A 21,022-nucleotide genomic window follows, 5' to 3' on the forward strand; every position below is an offset into this window, starting at 1 on the left:
ATATTGTTTGTCATAGCTTCTTTACAACGTAATTAGGAAGATAAAAACTGTGACATCCACTATCATCACCACAAAATAAATATGTATGAAACATATCCCTAAATCAAACAGAGATGATTTGGGGATTATTATTTTGGATTATTCAGGCTATTTATATTGGAATGCTTCTCTCTCTCAGCAGAGAGATCTAACGAATGTATACTCCATTCTAAAAATAAGGGTCCTCCTGTTTTCTGGGGATGAGGAGAGTACAATACCTGTTGAGCCGTTCTTCCAGATGGCTGCTGAGATACTCAGAAGGGAAGATAGTGTGCTCAAACACAGAGAGACTATGCACATGGTTCATGGTCAGAGCCAACTCCGTCAAGGTCAAGTGTAACTTGTCCATGCTGAGAGAAATTAAGAGTAAGGATCAAGTTGGACCAGATCAAGAATCTGAAGCTTCAGATTGTACTTTCTCCTCTATCTGACCCACCCATATTCCCCCAATTTAATCAGCTCCTCCCAGCTCAGGGGGATTAAAGGGACTCTTGAACTTCACATCCCCTAGGGATTTTCAACCAAAGTTGTGCTATCATCCTCTCCACATGGTCTGCTATGAAATTCCATGGCTCTACATGTGCTGCTGATACATGGCACAAAGGGGTTGAATTAGAAGACTTCTAAAAGACCTCAGCATCTCTAAAACCCTATGGCTTCCTGATCCTATGTACAGATCCACGCAATGCTAGCAGAAATGCATAAAAGGCAAAAGATAAGTTTAGGTGCTTTCAATCAATCAGCTTTGGTGTCATAACCAACCAAGGTATTATTGTTGACTTCTTACTCTTAATCCCTCCCACGCAGGCAATCAATTACTAAATTTTGCAATTTTTTTCTCTACAATTCTCGGCTATGTTCCCTACTTTCCAGTTATGTAACCTCCACTCTAGTCCATCATTTCTCACCTGGACTATTGCAGTAGCTTTTTAATCAATCCCTTTGCCCTAAGTTTCTTCCCATTCCAATCCATTCTCTACAAAGCTGCCAAAGTAGCACAGGTTTGACCATGTCATCTCCCTACTCAATGAGCTCCAGGAGTTCCCAATTACTGTCAGGATAAAGTATTCTTTTTGGCATTAAAGTATTCATAAATCTTATAGGAACTGAGGCAAAGTGAAGTGCACAGAACCAGGAAAAGGTTGTACACAGTAAATGCAATATTGGAATGAGTTAGCTACTCCATTCAAGACAATGATCCAATACATTGCTGGGGGGAGAAGAGGGAGAGAAGGGGATCTATAATGAAAAATGCTCTTCACTTCCAGAGAGACCTGATGAACTCCGAGTGCAAATTGAAGCACACTTTTTTCACACTAATTTTTTGGGAGAGAAACAGTTCCTTTTGCAACATAGCAAATATGGAAATGTTTTGCATAACTTCACATGTATAACCAATACCACATTGCTTGCCTTCTTAAAGAGAGGGGAAGGATAGGAAGGAGAGAATTTGCATCTCAATTTTTTAAAATGAGTGATACATTTTTTTAAGTAATTAGGAAATATTTAATGAAATAAAAATATTTTTAATAAAACATTTCTATTTTTCTAGAATAACCTTCATGTTTTTGCTAACCTTCACACAAAATCCTCCCCATCTCCATGTCTGTCCCCTCATGGCTGGAATGTTTTCTTCTTCAGCTCCACTTTTAGATTGATTGGGTTCCTTCAAGACCCAGCTCAAGTAGAAAGCTTTTCCTGATACCTGAAGTTGTCAGTGCCTCATCCTCAAAGGTATCTTATCTCTGAATGGATCTTTGCTTGTACCTGCATATGTATACATGCACACACCCCACTGGGACATTAGCTCCTTAAGAGTAGGAACTGTTTTCCTTTGTATCCCTTGCATTCAGCATCAAGTCTGGCATAAAGATGGGGCTCAATAAAAGCTAAGTTGATTGATTGATGCTTTCCCAACACCTGCCTCCTACCCCATCCTTACCTACCCCCTTCCTTCTGGATCATGTCAATTTCCCTCTCCCCATCCCATGTCCCGTTTCCAGCTGGCCCCCAATCCCAGACAGTTCTTACTTTGTAACAACACTACGGTTCTTTCGATGACTTTCAGCCCCTGGTTTGTCCCTCTCAGGTTCCCCCCTTTTGGGGGTCTGTTTATGTTTCATGGTCTTCTTGTTCTTGGCTTTGCTGATGGTGGTGGCACAGTGCTTAGGAAGCAGCTTTCAACACAAATAGGTAAAAAAATAAATAAAAACAGAGAAAATGGGAGGACACAACTATGCAATTAAAAAAAAAATCTGTCGTTCATTGATCAGGAAAACTTATTACCTTCAAAATCAGTCTCAGATGCTTACTAGCTTGTTTCCTCATTTGTCATAATAGCACTACTACATTTCAGAAAATCCCACAAGAAAATTCCCCACAATTTTTTTTTAAAGAGGGCTAGTCTTTGTAGTGGCTGGAACTGGAAACTGAGTAGATACCCATCAATTGGAGAATGACTGAATAAATTGTGGTATATGAATATTATGGAATATTATTGTTCGGTAAGAAATGACCAACAGGATGATTTCAGAAATGCCTGGAGAGACTTACATGAACTGATGCTGAGTGAAATGAGCAGGACCAGGAGATCATTATATACTTCAACAACAATACTATATGATGATCAATTCTGATGGACGTGGCCCTCTTCAACAATGAGATGAACCAAATCAGTTCCAATAGAACAGTAATGAACTGAACCAGTTACACCCACTGAAAGAACTCTGGGAGATGACTATGAACCATTACATAGAATTTCCTAATCCCTCTATTTTTGTCCGTCTGCATTTTTTATTTCCTTCACAGGTTAATTATATACTATTTCAAAGTCCGATTCTTTTTGTACAACAAAATAATTGTATGGACATGTATACATATATTGTATTTAATTAATACTTTAATGTATTTAACATATATTAGTCAACCTGCCATCTGGGAGGAGAGGATGGGGGGAAGGAGGGGAAAAATTGGAACAAAAGGTTTTGCAATTATCAGTGCTGCAAAATTACCCATGCATATATCTTGTAAATAAAAAGCTATAATAAAAAAAAGAAATTAAAAAAATAAAAAGAGGGCTAGATTACAAACTGAATGCCACAGGACATCAACAAGAGAGAGTCCAAAATTCAACCTGCCCAGCTATACCACTGTCAAGCTTTAAGAATACTACAGCAAAAGGTGGCCAAGAAGAAAAACCTCATATTTTTCTATCCTGTTTACCCTTCTAGTCACAGAATCAAAACTCTCAGATTAACATTGCCTTTTGAGAATAAATTTGACAATAGCCCCATTTCCAAGTAGTACAAAGCATTCTGGGCAAGTTGTACAAGGCTCTATCATGATTAGGAAGACTGAGATTTCACAGGCTCCAGTTCTCTAAATTCAATAGGATCAAATTACCTATGGAATAGTGAAGTCTGTGGAACCAGGTATAGGGGAGACAATAAATTAAGTAGAGACAATAAATAGGATAATAAGTAAGACAATCTACTAGACAGAAGACTGAAGACATATTCCTCAAGAAAGTGAGAGCTCAACCCACAGAAGCTTTGCAATTGGCCCATTCCAGGATTTCTAAGCCTGACAGATACAAAGTTCTTGCCATTATCGAGATACCAACTCACTTTATTCTCTCTCTCTCTCTCTCTCTCCATATGTATATATACATACACATATAGATGTATATGTGTGTGTATGTATAAAATTTTATCCCTTCATATAGTACCATGAAAGTGATATATAAGTGGTTATCATAAAAAGACTTGGAATCTTTTACATAGAAATCACTATCCAAAACCTGAACACCTTCTCTTTTAAATCCTTTGTTTTGACTCTTACATCTATCTCCAAAGCTCCATAGTCAGACACTATTAGGCACAAGGAAACTAATGCCCCTCCCCAAATGTGACAATAAAATTTAATAGTTCAAAATCTATTTTGTCCTTCAGAGGAATTGCCTTGGGAATTGCTCATTCAAAGCAACTTTGGTCTATTTCATAAAATCAAATTTATCCTCCAAGTACAGCATTTGCCACTAATAAGGACATTCAAGGAATGCACTACAGGGTCTATAGACATGGGCTGTATGTGTTCTGAGCCAAGGCAGTATTGGTTGGAGTAAAGTGTCCAGGATACCAAAAGGACAACTTTGAAGGTAAAAACACAAATCTGTATGGATAAGTTATGGTATGTTTGTTAAATCAGTTGCATTGCATTAGCACCTTAGCTCCTATGTAATCAAGAAATATTTGTTAAATGATAAGTGAACAAGCTCCTAATAAAATATACATATGACTTTGTCATCTCTTCCTTAAGCAAATTACTTAGATTATCTGTAGTGTGTATTATTTTCCCCATTAGCAGCTTCTCAACAATAGGACCATTCTCTTTCTTGTATGATAGTAAGGGCACTGAAATGAGTTTGGGTTCCAGGTCTAATGTTTACTAGCTGTGTGACCCCAGTCAAATCACTATATCTCTCTGAATTTCATCTCTTTAATCTATAAAAGGCTGGTTAGAATATTCTTATTGCCTTTCCTCATAAGAGTTTTTGTAAGGAGAGAAACCTTAATGCATTGTATAAGTGTGATACCTACCCCCAACCCAGGAAGGCTTGAGACAGTTACTTAACTCCCTGTAGAGGTAGCCATGAGTTTTGACTGCCTTAGAGAAGACCTCTGAACCTATGACACTGTATGTAGGGGGAGATAGAATAAAAAAAAGGGAGGGAGAGACAGAGAGGGAATAGAAGAGGAAAGAAGAAAAAGTTAGCAGAAATAAAGCCAGAGAGACAAGAGGGAAATAGAGAGGAATTTTAGAGAGATGGAGCAGGAGAGAACATTTGAATGGCTTCTGGGAGTGCCTGAAGTCATAGATAGGTAGGGAAAGCTGGTTCCACCAATTCCCTTAATCCCTAGGACTTAAACCCTAGTAGGGGTGAAAACCCCTAGAGACTTCAGAGTAGACTTCTCTGGTGAGTATATTCTTTCATAGGGTGATCTGAGATTTTATCTCACTCGAGTTAAAAGCCTATTTTCTCTTGTATATTCCATCATTTACCCTTAACTGTAGATCTATCCCACTTTCTGATTTATGGAGTTTGAGGTTTTGGTTTTTTGCTTTGTTTTGTTTTGATAAATGCATTTGCTTGATGTCTGTTATCTTTTATGTAACAAGTGTTTGGTGGGAGGGAGCCAAACTGTCCAAGAGCAAACTAGCTATCCCGCCCCCACTCCCAGTGGGGGAGTGGGAATAATTCCCACCTGAGAGAAAGTGTTTTTTGTCATGAACCTCTAAAAGGGCATTGTACCCCAAGACTAGAAATATTTGATGTACAAAGCCCAATTCCCTTCTTGGAGATAGGAAAGTGGAGGAGTGAATGCCCAACCACAGCCCTCCTCCTACTCCACCCAAGGGTGAAAACTGCAGTCTCCCTTGGAGATATGGAGTGGGTCATTCTAGATCTTATCTATCTAAATATATTCTTGCAATGTGGGCTGTCCTGGGTCCCTGTAGCCCAGCACCATCTGTCACAGTTAAGTCCGCCAGGGCTCTGTTACCTGGTCTTCCACTGAAACGTGGTCCTCCTATATTGCCTGGCCCATGCATGTTACACAGACGCATACCATCAATATGTGTCTCATGCCCATAGCCAGGGTTCAACTCCACTACATGAGTTATTATTATTCCTTCCTCTGTGTCTCTTTCTAATGCCCAGCAAAGAGCTCAGCTCCTAGTAAGCATTCAAACACTATGAATCTGTCTGTGAATATACATACACAAACATACACATGACTCTTCAGAGATTGTGCCAACATTATCAGAGCAGCCACAAAGCTAAGGGAGCAACAAATTTCACTCAAGAAGCATGCAGAAGACCACAGGTCAGCAGCAAAGCAGGTTCCTTAATTCTAAAAACCTTTGCAATTCTTGTTTAGCCGCCCATGACCAGCACATCATGAGTCAGTCAAGAGTGAAAGGGAGGGAGGAAAAGAAAAGGGAGAAAGAAATCAATAAAGAGGAAAAGGGCAACCCTGGGCACAAAGATAAGGAGACAAAAATAGTGCAAAAGGGAAGACCTGGCGAATGAAAAGATAAGGTAGTATCAGTGTGCAAATGGCCCAAGAGACAAGGGAAAACGAATGGCAGATAATAAGAAAAAGCCCAGGTGGGCAAGGAGCCCTAGCCTAGAAGTCTGGAATACTAAGATCCACTAGTAACTTGCATTTAATGTTGAGCAAGCCATGAAATCTGAGCCTCAATTTCCCCATCTGTAAAATAATGGGGTTGGCCTGGGTGAATTTTCTAGTGTTCTAAATCTCTGATTCTGAGAATCTGAACTACAAAGTCCAATTTAGGGACCAAGGCTTATTACAAGCTTATTATAAAATTCTGCTATAAACAATGGAATGTCCAAGCCATAGCTTTATCCAAGGGGGAAAAATGGAAAGAGATGAGGCATTTAAGGGAGAGGGAAATGCTTAGTTGATGGTGGAAGGTGGGCAGTGGCTCACACGCTTACCTGCTCACTCAGATTTCGCTGCTCAGCGCAGATATCTAGGACACAGGTACTCGTTTGCTTCGCCAGATCTTCCAGGAAGGAATTGCAGTAATGAAGAGCATGGTTCTTCAAGTGGAGATACTGAAGAGAGGGATGGAGAGAGGAGGTTATCATCAAGAAGACCTCTCCAGAGGCTTACCCAGACTCCCAAAGTATCACAACATCCACCTTTGAGCTTAATTTGAGCCACTTTTCTCTTTATACAGAAAGGGAAACAGAGCGACAGGGGGAAAAAGATGCCTCCAAATATTTACATACTACACACATATCATATTACTAAAATAAGTCAATTCAAGACAGAAGTGTCCAGATACATAGTCACTTACTTGGAAGCTTCTTAGCTCCAGGAAACCAGCTTTCTGGGTCAGGGATTTGAGACAAGGGGTTATAGAATCACAGGAGGGGATCAAGGCCCAAAAGAGTTCAATGACTTGCTCAGAACCACATAGTTTAAGTGGTAGAAACAGAAGTCAAACCCATGTTCTCTGACTGCAAATCCAGGGTCCTTCCTATTGTACCAAGAGCTAGCATACCTCCTCCGGACACATCTCATGGGTGCAGTGGGCAAAGTGGGCACAAATCTGGGGGAAGGCAATGGCATAGCGCAGCATGGTGGGCTCCTCCAGGGTCAAAGCAAACATCTTCTCAAAGGTACGGAGATGAAAACTGTAAAGGAAAAATAAGGAGTTTCGCCTTGGCATTAGCCGGTGTCCTCAAGCTGAGAGTGAGAACCCAGGAAGACTGACCCTCCATATTTGTGGATTTAGGGCCAAGGATCCTGGGTTTGAAATCCTGATCTACTTGCCACCTGTACCAGCCTGGTCAAATTCCTTCACTTGTCAGATGCCTTCATTTCCTTATCTACATAATGGAGATAATGCCTAGATTACTTGCCTCACAGGACTGTTGCATAGATCAAATGAGCTAAAGGGCATAAATTTACTTTCCAAACTATAGATACACAATAACACAACATAATGCATCTTTGATGCACTTCTGTTTTATTATTGGGCATAAGAATTAACTTGTTGCTTTCTTTCCTCTTACTAACCTGTAAGTTCCTAAAAGCCTGTGATTATGCCTTCTTTACATTTTTTTTATCCTTCCACACTTGTGAGTACAGTGCTCTGGAGACAGTTGTCCCTATTGCTAGCAATTTGTTGGTTTATGAAATGTTCGTTTTCTTCCCCTTGCACAGCTTTCTCTTTCCTATGTCTGGAGTCTTAGAAAATATTCTCCCAAGCTGAAAAGTCCTCAATTTTGGGAGTTTATATCCCTATGACCTTCCAAAACTCCTCTAGACTCTAGGACTCTGCTTCTTTGCTTCCTATTCCCTCTGTATTGATTGATTGATTGATTGAATATAGTCTTGATCCTTCAAACACCTGCAGTTACCTCCAGGTCACAGGAAATGTTCCTTTGTCTTTTTTACTCCCATCACAATGTAAATGTTCCCCAGGCAGACATCTTCTCAATCTCTTCCACAGACCTTACTGATGTGCAGTCTTCTCTACATAACAGTGTTAGCACAGAGTAAGTGCTTTAAAATGTTAACTGACTAAATGCTGCCTGTGTCTCAGAGAGGGTTAGCCCAACTCCATATCCACCTGACATCCAAATCTCTAATCCCCTCAGTCATTCCCATTAATTTCTTTTAAATTGCCTGAAAAGTATCCATGTCATTTTTTTAGAAAAAAGTAAGACCTCCCAAAATGGAAAGAACCTGGAAGATGTTCAGAAGACAGTGAAAAAGATGATTTTAAAAGGAGAGAATAGAAGGATGAATTATCCCTGAAAAACTTTCTCTGTCTTCTTGTACCCTCCCTCAATGACCCTATCCTTGGGGAATAAACTTCTCCCTAAAATCCCAAAGAATCCTTTATCTTATGCTCTCTGATATACTTTTATTGCATTATTGTGTAAAACAGTCATCTATATCTTACTCCCTGCTAATCTGTAAGTTTAGTGTGCCTCAGCTAAATATTATGTTTTTTTTTCCAGCATCTAGCACTATGATCTGCATAGAAACAGTACTTTAAAAATATTTGATTAATGAATGGATTCAAAAGTGCCCAAAGATCTGTCCTATAGTAAGTGGTGATCAACAATCCCATATTTCCACTGAGAAAATAATAAGTAGCAGAAATTTAAATAAGGGTATCAGGACTAAGAGATACTGATAGATTCTGAAATAGGTCAGCAAGAAAGGTTAATGCATCTTGATCTTAAGACATCCTAAAAGAAAAGGTTATCATTTGTGAACCTAGAAGGGAGAATATGTGTTAGATTAAATAACTCATTTTTTAGGTGATGAGAACACTGAATTTCCTTGTTTTTCCCTTGTTTGGAGAGAAATTAGGTAATCGATGGTTATATAAGAATGTGGGTAGAGCAACCAAAAGCCCACTGTGTAAATAATGAAGAGGCTTCCTGATGCAAAAAAGAGAGCTAGAATAATGGTTCCATGAAACCTAATGATAATAATACATATTATCATACCTGGAGTTAAATCCCACCTCAAATATTCACTGGTTGTATGACTCCAATGGGCAATAACATAATTATAATAATTAACAATTCACCTTAACTTGGGATTTGATATTTGTGAAGCACTTTCCATATAGTTTGTCATTGAGCCTTACAAAAAGTCTCTAAACTAGTTCTTATTATTACCTCCATTTTATAGGTGAGGAAGGTAATGTGACTTAGTCACAGAGGAAGTAAATATTGGGGGTGGAATTAAAACCAGATATCTCTTGACTTCAAGTTCAAGAGCTCCTTTTGCTACTCCATGCTGAGCAACCCTCTCCCAAAAAAAAAATCCAATCTTGCTGGGATCAGTATAGTTCCAGCAGCAGAACAAAAGAAAGGGCTTTGGGTAGCTAGGTAGTGCAGTGGAAAGAATACCAGGAAGGAAGAACAGAAGGACAGAAGGATGAAAGGAAGGGAGGGAGGGAAGGAGAGAGAAAGGAAGGGGAAAGGAAGAGAGAGAAGGAGAGAAGGAGAAAAGAAGGGAGGAGGGAGGAGGAGGGAAGGGAGGGAGAGAGAATTTAAGGGCTGGAGTTAACATTCTGGTCCTGAACATACCAAAAGATGGAGAGATCAGAGGTCTCTATCAGTATCTCCTCTACTGAGTCCAGCATTCGAGAGTGAAAGACTATGAGGTTCATCACCTTGGCCAAGTCAGGATTCTCATATAAGTGCAATGGGGCCTTGTTCACACTGGTATATGCCTGTCATGGAGAGAGAGAAAAGAGACAACAGCAGACATGGTCCTCAGGATGACCAAGTCTAGATACATCTAGACTACCTTAAGCCCTTTTTATTCCCTCTACATTCTTTTGGTGACCTCATCAGCTCCCATAGGTTTAACTAACATTTGCATGATGATTACATAATGCTTCGCATTACACATATATAATTTAAGCTAGAAAAGTTTAAAATTGTACTAAGATGTTGAGACACTGTATTGTTGTAATATGATTTGGGGGTCCCCCAGACCTTGGGGGGCTTCTGTTCTAACAATAAGTCAGTAGTCCTAAATCTTCTAGCTTTGGAATCTGCCTCAGGAAACTCCCCCACCCAATCTGTCTGATTCTGACCACTCCTGAGTCAGATAGCTTCTGGCCTCAGGAAACTCCCCCAGATCAAACTCCTGAGGCAATAGTGAATAAGACCCCTCCCCAATTCATTGCTGACTAGTAATCTTATCAGTAATAATCTGGTTAAGGAAGACCCACTTCTTCTGAGACTACTCTTTTACACCTATTGATTGAAAGCTGTATAAATGCATCTCCTTGCTTCTGTTTCTTTGCTGAATTCCTTTACAATTCAGCCCACTTTGTAATAGATATTACTATCACAACAAAACTTTGCCCCTCAACTAGGAGATGGGTTCAAACCTGCAAGTTCTTTTGAGACATCTTGTGACATGGGTCTGGAACTTTTGGGGTCCCCCCCTTCCCAAGCTCAACATTATGATATAAATATAAATATATTACATATACATATGTGTGCATGAATATACATAACTACTGTACATAGCTACATATATACGTATGTACATGTATATGCCCATATACATAGATGTGTATTGCAATGTACATATATTTTATACAAGTACACACGTGCAAATATACATGCACACGTGTATATACACATCTACATTGCACTCACATATGTACAGATACACAATACCTTTGTGTCTACACATATGTGCACATGCAGCCATATACATATACATACATGTACATTACGTTCACACATATGTAAAATGTACCCAGCAACAACCTCTACCAAGTGTCAGTCCCACATCACGAGTTGCCTGGTGAATGTTTGACATCTCAAACTCAATATTCCTGAAAACTGAACTCATTTACTTTTTCCCCAGACTCTTCACTCCTCCAAAGGCCCCCTTCTCTACTGCAGGCAGCACCAGCCTTCATCCTTAGCCTTATCCTGGACTACTTAATCTCCTTCCCCACATAGCCAATCACTTGCCCCTTGTCTCTGCCTTCACCACACTTCTCTCTGCTCACATGACTACCACCTTAGTAGAGGCTGTCTTTGCCTCTTGCCTAGATAATTGCAACAGCATCCTAATTGATCTTCCTGCCTCGGGTCTCTCTCATCACTCCAGTCCACACAGCTGCCAAAACAATTTTCTTTAAGCACAGATCTGACCATGTGACTCCCCCACTCAATCTACTCCAACAGCTTCCTATTGCCTCTAGCATAAAAATGTTCATTTGTTTAGCTTTGAGAGCCCTACAGAGCCTAGCCTCAAGCTATCTTTTTAACCTCATTGGCTATTACCCCACATTCAACCACATTCTACAAAAGGTCAAACCAGCCTTCTCTCTGCACTTTATGTGCGCCACTCCAACACCTATCTTCTTGCCTTTCTCTGGCCCATCACACCCTTGAATGCACTATTTTCTCACCTCTGAATCATTCAAAATGGCCCTCTTTTCTTCCTCTGAAACCCAGCTCAAGCACCATCTTCTACTGGGAAGCCTTTCTTGATCCCCCCAACTCCCAAAATATCTTGTACTAAAATATGTTTTTAAATATATATACATGGATACATATATATGATGTATATGAGTCTATGTACACAGACATATAGATTTTATACCTATGCCATTTATATTTATAGACATACTTTTCTCCCCCATTGGAAGGAAAGTTTCTCTGAGGTGGAGATTGTTTCATCCTTCCTACTTGTATCTTTAGTGTCTAGCACATTGTAGGTTATTAATTGATATTTATTGATTCATTCATTTATAAGGTTGGGATGATCCTGATAGAGTTAGGAGAATGGGAAGCAATTGTAGTGAGGGGGTTGGGTAGAGGAGAAGGGGAAGAAACCCTTCTAGATGTCTAGAATATTCACTAGGGGAATATATTCACTATATATATTCCCTAGGTGAAGTATATTCACATTACCTGTAGTCGGAACCAGTCCAACCTCAATCCAGAAAAATCAAACTTTTCTCCAGTATCAACTGTAAAGAAATAAAAATAAGGAAGTTTAAAGAGCATCCTGATAACTCTAAGTTTTCTATCCTTATATCCCCTAACTCAATAAATGAGATTAAGATCTCCAGCAAAGGAATTCTGCTCCTTCCTCCCCCACATCTCCATCCCCTGCCCTCACCTCCCTTCAGTCACCTTGTTTGAGGTTAAGTGAGGAGAGAGTGCTGACAAAAGAAGACATGATGATGGATTCCTCTTCTGGACATACTGACAGGTTCTGGAAGAGTAAGGGCAGAGGAGACAAGAGCCGGATGGGCACAGAGGCCCCACTAGACAAGGAAAGGTTCACAAAGCTCAGCTAATACTGTTACAACAGGAAGAATTTCTCACAGGTTCCACAGAGTTTCAGAAATAGGGATAAAAGAGGAATGGCTCTATAAAGTTCAGAGGAGGAACCTCCTTGGATGCCCTAGCAGACTGCCTCTAGACATCTACTTCCTGTTCTGGTGTACTGCCAGTCTTATTTGTAGAACCCAAAGGAAAAAACAACAAAATCCAATGACTCTCATCTCTTTTTTTGTTGTTGAGTCATTTTTTCAGTCGTTTAGGACTCTTTGTGACTCTATTTAAGGTTTTCTTGGAAGAAATACTGCCTTTTCCTTCTCTAGCTCATTTTACAGATGTGAATACTACAAATAGGATGAAGTGACTTGCCCAGGGTCACACAGTTAGTGTCTGAGGCTGGATTTGAACTCAGAAGATGAGCCTTCCTAATTTCAGGTTTGGCAGGTTTATACGTGAGGAAAAAGGCCCTTTATCTTCTAAACTACCTCCCACAGAATGATTCCAAACAAGGATTTCCTCCCAGGATTAATAGGCCATACCTGGATGATGTCACTGAGCACAAGAGCATCGAACCTAGCAAGGTACTGAAGGTGATAGCGCTGGATGACTTTGATGTGCCTTTGAATCAGACCTCTCACCTCCACCAGCAAGAAAAGCAGTTCTGCAATATGCCTAAAGATAGATATAGGGTGGAGAAGCAACAGAGGAGAGGAAAGGAGAGGAAGGGAGAGATAGACACCAAAAAAGAGAGAAAAAGAAAGAAACAGAGACAGAAAGAGAGAGAGAAACAGAAACAAACACAGAGACAGAGGCAGAAACATAGAGAGACAGCAGAAACAAACACAGAGACAGACAAAGGCAGAGGGAGAATTTAGACTTTCCAAAGTCATTGGAGTCTTGTAAAATGAAGACCTTGGGCTATGGAAAGGGCATTGACTCTGGAGGGATCTGGTTCAAGAAATCTCCCATTAATGTATTATCTAGAACAAGTCACTACCTCTGTCCTTGCCTTTTGTTCCATAAGGTATGGGACTGAAAAGATCAGAAGATCCCTTCCAGCTTAAATCTATAATCTTGGGATCCTCCCAGCTCCAACTCTACAATCACTGGCTCCATCCTCTCTGCCCCCTGCCCAGTCCTAATAGTCCAGAGCTTCAGCTAAGCAATTTGAAGGGAAACATTGACCCAGGTTCTCTTTTTCCCTTGTCAGGAACTCACAGGTCAGTATAGTCCTCTGGAGTCTTCGTCTTGGTGACATTTTCTGCATGACGAACCAACCAATTGACTTCATCCCGGATAAAGGACAGAGCCAAGAAGGCCAAAAGTGCCTGGAAAGAGGGCAGAGGAAATTTAAGTTTTTGAACTACAAAGTCATTCCTGAAGCATACCTCACCATAGCATGTACAAAGACAACTTCATACCACCAAACCTGACTAGGACAAGAGTGTTAAAAAACTTTTAATGAAATTTTAGGCTTTTATAACTTAAATATCATACTCCAACTTATAATAAATATGTTTATGGTAAGTATAAATTCATAAATTGATCCTCACCATCAGATTCATAGAATTATAGATTTAAAATACCGTAAGAGTTACCTAGTCAACCACTCTACCTTATCTCTGACCCTCCCTGATAGTTCTACAGCTTGCCTTAGGACCCAGTAGTCCTGGTTCATCCATTAACACAATCTCCAGCTCCTTCACTGCAATCCTCAAAAATTGTCGGCGCTGGCAATGAAATTGGCCACTGTGAAGAAGAAAAGGAATAAGAGGAGGGACTTGTGCCTCTACCCAGGCAAAATTTGGGAGAGATGAAGGACTAAAGTGGGGGAAGGAGAAGGAGTAAATTAGAGGTGAGAATTATAATAATCCCTTGGGTTATAGGTTGTAAAGTCCTTTTATTTACATCATCTCATTTGAAATTAACAATTAAATGTCATGACATACAGAGAAAACATCTTGCAAAATCCTAAAGCACCTTATAATATTGGATATTAATAATAATAATAATAATGGCCTTATAAGGTAAACAGTGGAGATATTATTTTCCCTGTTTTATAAATGAGAAAAATAAAAGTTACAAAATTTGCCTATAATATAAATGACAATCAAAACTTGAACCTAAATTTTCTGATTTTTAAATCTACTGTGTTTTTCAGGACACCACAAAGACTTTCAGAGAAAGAGGAGAACTTGTGGTAGTGAGAGGTAGTAGCAAAGATTAAGATTAAGTTTAATTGATTAACAAGTGTGAGAAAAAAGCAATGGAGGGGACTAAGGAACAAGAAAGGGGAGCACAGGAGAGCATGTTCATACCCCGTGGGGAAATTTCCTACCTGTTATTCACCACATATTCTTTGCTTTCTTTTATATCTGTCACTCGTTTGCCATACCTGGATATTAACATAAGCACAACAGAGTTGGGGAATCACTAGAGTCCATCTTTCTGTATAAACTCAATGTGAATAATCCACTAGAATCCTCTTCCTAACCCACTGCAGCAGCACTTTCCAGCTTGGGAGAGAGCATGTGCCACCCTCCCAGCAGAACCTTGCCTTCCCAGTCCCCAGGTTTCTTTCCTGTGTCTGGCTCCCTTATGGGGTTCTCAGTCCGGGCTCCTTTATGAACACTTATGTTCCTATTGCCTAGTTCCCAACTAATCTAGATTAGTTTTTCCCTTATACAGAGAACCTGAGAAAGGGAGTCTAGGTTAGTCATGTAACAAATGTTAAAATTAGAAACTAGACATCTATAGTGACAATTAACTGAATTCTTCTTGTTTTCTGGGTCTAGAAGTAGGGCCTGTTACTAAGATACAGCAGATTCTTTTGCCAAGAAACCATTCCAAAATGCTGTTGAAAACTGGATCCTTCAAAGTCATCCTGTTCTTCCACTCACTCCAACAGCCTCCCATCAAATACTTCTAAATACTCTAATACTCTAAATACTTCTAGATACTCAAATATTCTAAAGAGAACACCTGCTTGGCTTCCTTCTCCAAGAAGCTTCCATATTAACACTGTCCATATTCCAACCCAATAACACCATCCTTGATCCACACTACCCCCTCAATATTCTTTCATTATTGAGATTTCTGATTCCTAAAAAATACTTCTTTCTTTACACAAACACACACACACACACATACACACACATATGTATCTTAGCATGAAAGAATCTTATAGTTGGAATTGGGGTAAACTACAAATATCTATATGCAAAAACAAAACACAATGAAATTTTAAAAAAATATCTAGTTCAATTCTCATCATTCTACAGATGAAGAGAAAAATTAAAGCCACTGACTTGGCTGAAATCATACAGCTAATTTCTAGTAGAGCCAGGACAAACATCTAGGGTTTTTTTTGTCCTCTCAAATTTCAATTACACTTAGTACCTTTCCTTTTAGATCACAGATTCCATGAAAGCAAAGATATGGTTTGCTCTTTATATGTTTGTTCTTTGAGACTCATTCCAAGCCCCTGGAACATTGCTCTGTGTTCCTTGGCATTGACACAAATCTGCTGACTGATTCAGAATGAGAAAAGAAAGGAGAGACCCCAAAGGCTGCTTGACCGGCTCTTGGAAACCTCACCCTTTCAAACTGCCAAACAGGTCTTCAGTGACCTTGTGCACCTGAAGCACTTCTTCCCGGATGAGGGTGATGTACAAGGAGCCCTGCAGACCTAGCTTCCATAGTTTCTGGCATTGGGGATTGGCATTAAGGCATCCATGGCACAAAAGGAACCCTACTGAAAATGAGGAAGATTCCAGAGAAGGAAGTGTTAGAGGTTAAAGCCTATGGGTTTGTTATTGATGTTTGTCATCAAACCCCTTTCAGCCCCACTCCCAGAACACTTACTAACGATCCAACGTTCCATCACCTCCAAAGAGAGATACTCACAGGCCATCTGAGAGAAAGAGAGGGACAGAGGTCAATCAGACAGTCGACTTATCTGCCCCCAGAGAGGGACAGTCCAGGAGAAAAAGACGGTGGCTGAAGGACTCCCTATTCGTAAGAGTCACAGATGAGGCCAGATGAACTAAGACTGAATTAAATTTACCATTTAACTGAACAAACCAGGCCACTGTGGGACCTAGCTAGGTGAAAGCAATCATAACAAGGGTTGGGAAAATTGGAGGAAGGGGCACAAATTGAAAAAAGAAGAGAAACAGAAGGATGATGCATAAAAGATATACTTTCTGTAAGCTACATCAATATCTCAGGCATTATTAGAACACTAGGAGGTAGAACTCTGGCATTTTCCCTGATCAACCCGGACCTCAGTGATTTCTCCATCCTCCAACCTCCTTTCCTGTTCAGTGTCCACATCATTCATCAGGTACTTATTTTATGTGCCTTATATTATGAGGTGTATTTTTTGTACATCACGTACAAAACTAACTAGGTTGTCATTCTCTGAGGCAAGAAATTTTTATTTCATCTTTGTTTCTCTTCTCTCTCCCCACTCAGCCTCCTGACATTCACTATTCATAGAATTAATTACTTGCTTTTTTAGACTTTATTCTGTGGGTGATGGGGAGCTATTGAAGATGTCTGAGTAGGGGAGTAGCAGGATCAGAGTCATGCCTTAGGAATCTTTTCTCTCACAGCAACATATAGACTGATTGAAAAAGGGAGAAAATGGATAAAGAAGCTATTGTTTTAGTGAGAGCCAGAGCTATAGGTTTGGAAGTTATTCATAAAGTAGATAACTGGCACAGTGGGAATGGATAGATGGAGAAGGGAGAAATTATTAAGAGAAAGGAAGAGTGCTTCAGAGACAGTCTAAAATCAAAAGAAGCTTCAAGGACAGTGCCTTATGCTGCCAAGTAGATATTTAAAAAATATCTGTTGGTTAATTGGAGGCCTTGACTAGATACCCTGCTAGTGCCTTAATTTTTCTCCATTGATTCATTCAATGTAAAAAACAAACACAAATTCCTGCACCTACTCCAGTCTCCAAACCAATCTGACTTGTCCCTTTTCAGGTAATTCAGAGACAATGCTCAATTCTCCTATGCTCCAGCTCATCCTGGGCCTAACAGAACCACCCTTCCCCAGAATTAACTATCACTGCAACCTGCCAAGGGAGGACACTGACCGTGTCTGAACTGGCAGGGTTGATCATGGTTGGGGGGGCACTAATGAGGCTCAGAAGCTGGGCGCTCCGCCACTGTTCAGCCCCCTGGTTCCTTCGAGTAAAGAGGAAGTGCAGGGAGAGGAGGGCCCCACTCACAGCCTGTGAAGAGAGACAAACAGAACCCCAGAATTAAGGAACCATAAAAAGGTGAGTAAACTGAATCCTGATTATTTTTTCCTGCCCCAGAAGCTTGCCTTTGTGTGGGGGCCAAACTCCTCCGTCAGCTTTTTCAAGGGATGATCATATTCCAAAACCATCTGGCCCAGACGAGCAAAGCTGGGGTCACTGGGAAAAGAGTTGGAGAATATTACAGGGCTTTCTTTATCTACCTGCTCAACTCCAAGTATCCCTGGGGAGAGAGGGACCTGCACAGCATGGTCTTAGTCTCTGAGACTTTTTTTAAAAAATAATTTGGCTAGAATCTCTCTAGAAACAAGGTATTTTAATAGTTATGGCATTTTTTTGAAATGTATGATAAGTCACATGAGTCAGACTGCATCTCAGATATGACAAGGTACAGGAAAAGAAATGGATAAGAATTTAGAGATAGAAAGGCTCATAGGATTGTAGATGTGTGGCCAGAAGGGATGAACCTTCAGTATCACTGAGCTCAGCCCCATCCTTTCACAGATGAAGAAACTGAAATCCAGAGAGATGAAGTCATTTGTCTAAGGAAGTAAAGAACATAGGACGTAAGTAGCAGACACAGCATTTTTATCCAAGGTCTCTGATGCCCAATCCAGAAATCTCTCCTCTCACTTCCTTAATCACTTTAGAATCACAGTGCAAGGGGCAGCTAGGTGGCCCAGTGGATAGAACACCAGCCCTGAAGTCAAGAGGACCTGAGTTCAAAATCTGGCCTCAGACACTTAACCTTTCCTAGCTGTGTGACCCTGGGCAAGTCACTTAACCCCAAATGCTTTAGCAAAGGAAGAAAAAAAAAGAATTATAGTTCAAGAGCTAGAAGAAACCTCAGAGGACTTCTAATCAAAGTCTCCCCCATTATACAGATAAGGAAACCGAGATCAATAGGGATTAAATGACTTGTCCAAGATTACACAGGAAGTGAATATCAGAGCTGGGATTTTTGAACCCAGATTACCTGACATCAAATATTGAATTGTTTCTATGGCTAAAACCCTCATATGAACACACAAAATAAAATTCATGTTTAAGAGTTCCACTTTGTCCCCTCCCCAGGTCATGTATGTTATCCTCTATGTAAAGAAAACAGAAAAACCCCACAAATGTGGAAACCCATGAACTTTCCTCCCTTAATTGTGTGTTAAAACAAGAAGGCCAGTGCTGGGAAAGAGGGGACCCTCTTAGATTCAAGTTAGAAGGAGCTTAAGACAAGGTCTACTTAACACACAGATTCCCTCTAGAGCATTCATGACAAATGGTCTCCTCGCTTCTGCTGGAACACTTTCAGAGATTAGGAACTCAGACGATAGAATCAAAAGTGAAGCAATGGACGTGGTCCCCATGGATGCACAATGGATGCACATCAGTGTCCTAAGGGGGATACGTACATGTACACTGGGCCAAATTTACAAATATGTATTTATATGGCAACACGTTAGCATACACACATGCATGAGAGCTTTGATTATTTCCCCAAGGTGCAGTAGAAAGAGAACAGCATTTAGTGCCAAAGTATCAGATTTGCAGCTTCACTACGCCACTGGCTAACCAATGTGCCTTTGAGCAGGCTGAACCTTAGTTTTCCTGGCCATAGAACAGAGAAGTTAGTCTAGAGAAGAGGTGTTGAAGGCGGCAGCCCCGAAGTCAGGAGGCCCTCTGACACTTAACACTTCTCAGCTGTGTGATCCTGGGCAAGTCATTTAACCCCAATTGCCTCAGCAAAAAAAAAGAAAAGAGAGCGAGAAGAGGTATTGAATATGTGGCTTGCTGGCCTTGTGAGGCCCACAATGCTGCAAGGGTAGCCCAAACCAGATTCAAGTGCTGTTCAGGGGTTTTCTTGCGAAGAAAAGGTCTGCTACTTCCTTCTCTAGCTCATTTTACAGATGAAGGAACTGAGGCAAAGAGGGTTACATAGCTAGTAAGCTTTGATTTGAACTCAGGAAAATGAGTCTTCCTGACAGCAGGTCTGGCAGTCTATTCATTGTACCAATTAGCTGCCCCTCGATTAAAATGTAATTGGGGAATATTTAACAAAATAAATAGAAATGCAATAAAATTCAGATGATATTAACATATGTCTTTCTAAATCAATATGCAACCCTTGGGGAACCTATGTTTAGCTTAGTGGCCCCCATTTCTATTTGAATTTGACAGCACTAGACTAAATGACCTTTAAAGTCTTCTCCAGTTCTAAACCTATGATCCAAAAATCCTTCAGCCCTCAAGTATGCAAGTTGTATTCAGATTGTCAGGTCTAAATATACAAATGGAGCTGAAAAGGCTGCACCTAACACACAAATCATTTAGGTTTTGCTTGGAATGCATTATAGTAAATGTCATTTCTCACAGCATTACTTTGATTTTCTTTCCACTAATATTAAGCAAATTCAGATTGTATTCTCTGCAATTCCCTACAGTGGGATCCAGGTGACTGGGGAAGAGGGGAGAGACACAGAAGCCAGACCAGTATTAAAAATTCCACATGCAATGCAAATGAAAAAATTGAGATGAGTTGTTCGGTTCTGTCCTGGTATATCTGGCTCATACAAAATTTAAGTTGTTTTCATTTCTAGCAATTATATCTTTCCATCTGTGACGGGGGTGAACTCTGAAATTGTCCTTGACTTTTGAGGTGAGCCTGAAATTCTCCTGACAGGGACCCACCCTTCAGAGCAGTTAAGTGGTTTCATTAAGATTAGCTCAGGACCACTCCTTATTTAGCTTGAACCTAAGTGGTCTCATTTAGCTGGAGAGCTGGACCTGATATTTCTTTTGAGTAGCTGCATCCTCTATTGAGCTGAAAATTATCCCAGGACCATTCCTATTAGCTCCCACTTAAATGATCTTATTCAACTGGAAATCTAGGCCTGGGGGCAGGGACAACATTGAAGTAATTTCATTCAATTGAAACTTCAGTCTCTCAGATTTCCTATTAAAGGGCAATTTGGGGCTCATTTCTTTGCAGAGGCCTAAAGTAGACCATGTCTTATCAAGGAATCTCTCTCTCCTTGGCATAGCTGCCTATCAGGACCCCTGCCTGCTGGGAAAACATTCTCTTCTCAGTTTAACACCTATTTATGTCTAGCAGGATTTCTCTGCTAGGACCTTTATTTCTCTGCCAGAACTGACTTCCCAGTGCCAATAAAATCTCCCTTTTGCCAATCAAACTTTTTGGATTCATGAATTCTTTCACAAAGGACCTACGCCGACCAGAAGGGGATTCTCACACCCCAACTCTGTGCATTGCCACTAACTGCATCATTTGGTTCCCTGATCTGGGACCGGGGATCATAAATTCCCAGAGATCA

At 40.3% G+C, this 21,022-nt stretch overlaps 1 protein-coding gene across 2 annotated transcripts in view; it reads right to left on the bottom strand.

The window, feature by feature from the left end:
* NCKAP1L (NCK associated protein 1 like) overlaps nucleotides 1–21,022 on the bottom strand; it is a 54,545-nt gene that overhangs the window by 22,078 nt on the left and 11,445 nt on the right. For both annotated transcript variants that reach the window (XM_052000567.1, XM_052000568.1), the window contains exons 6-20: nucleotides 17,765–17,855; nucleotides 17,532–17,669; nucleotides 16,289–16,337; nucleotides 16,022–16,178; nucleotides 14,763–14,819; nucleotides 14,077–14,173; nucleotides 13,643–13,752; nucleotides 12,964–13,096; nucleotides 12,275–12,356; nucleotides 12,050–12,108; nucleotides 9,689–9,834; nucleotides 7,135–7,267; nucleotides 6,563–6,682; nucleotides 2,071–2,216; nucleotides 258–389 (exon numbers count right to left, since the gene is read on the bottom strand). In XM_052000567.1, coding sequence (XP_051856527.1) covers nucleotides 258–389; nucleotides 2,071–2,216; nucleotides 6,563–6,682; nucleotides 7,135–7,267; nucleotides 9,689–9,834; nucleotides 12,050–12,108; nucleotides 12,275–12,356; nucleotides 12,964–13,096; nucleotides 13,643–13,752; nucleotides 14,077–14,173; nucleotides 14,763–14,819; nucleotides 16,022–16,178; nucleotides 16,289–16,337; nucleotides 17,532–17,669; nucleotides 17,765–17,855 — 1,650 coding nt within the window. The remainder of the gene's footprint in view (nucleotides 1–257; nucleotides 390–2,070; nucleotides 2,217–6,562; nucleotides 6,683–7,134; nucleotides 7,268–9,688; nucleotides 9,835–12,049; nucleotides 12,109–12,274; nucleotides 12,357–12,963; nucleotides 13,097–13,642; nucleotides 13,753–14,076; nucleotides 14,174–14,762; nucleotides 14,820–16,021; nucleotides 16,179–16,288; nucleotides 16,338–17,531; nucleotides 17,670–17,764; nucleotides 17,856–21,022) is intronic.

Source organism: Antechinus flavipes, chromosome 5 (assembly GCF_016432865.1).
Source record: "Antechinus flavipes isolate AdamAnt ecotype Samford, QLD, Australia chromosome 5, AdamAnt_v2, whole genome shotgun sequence".
NCBI classification, from domain to species: Eukaryota; Metazoa; Chordata; class Mammalia; order Dasyuromorphia; family Dasyuridae; genus Antechinus; species Antechinus flavipes.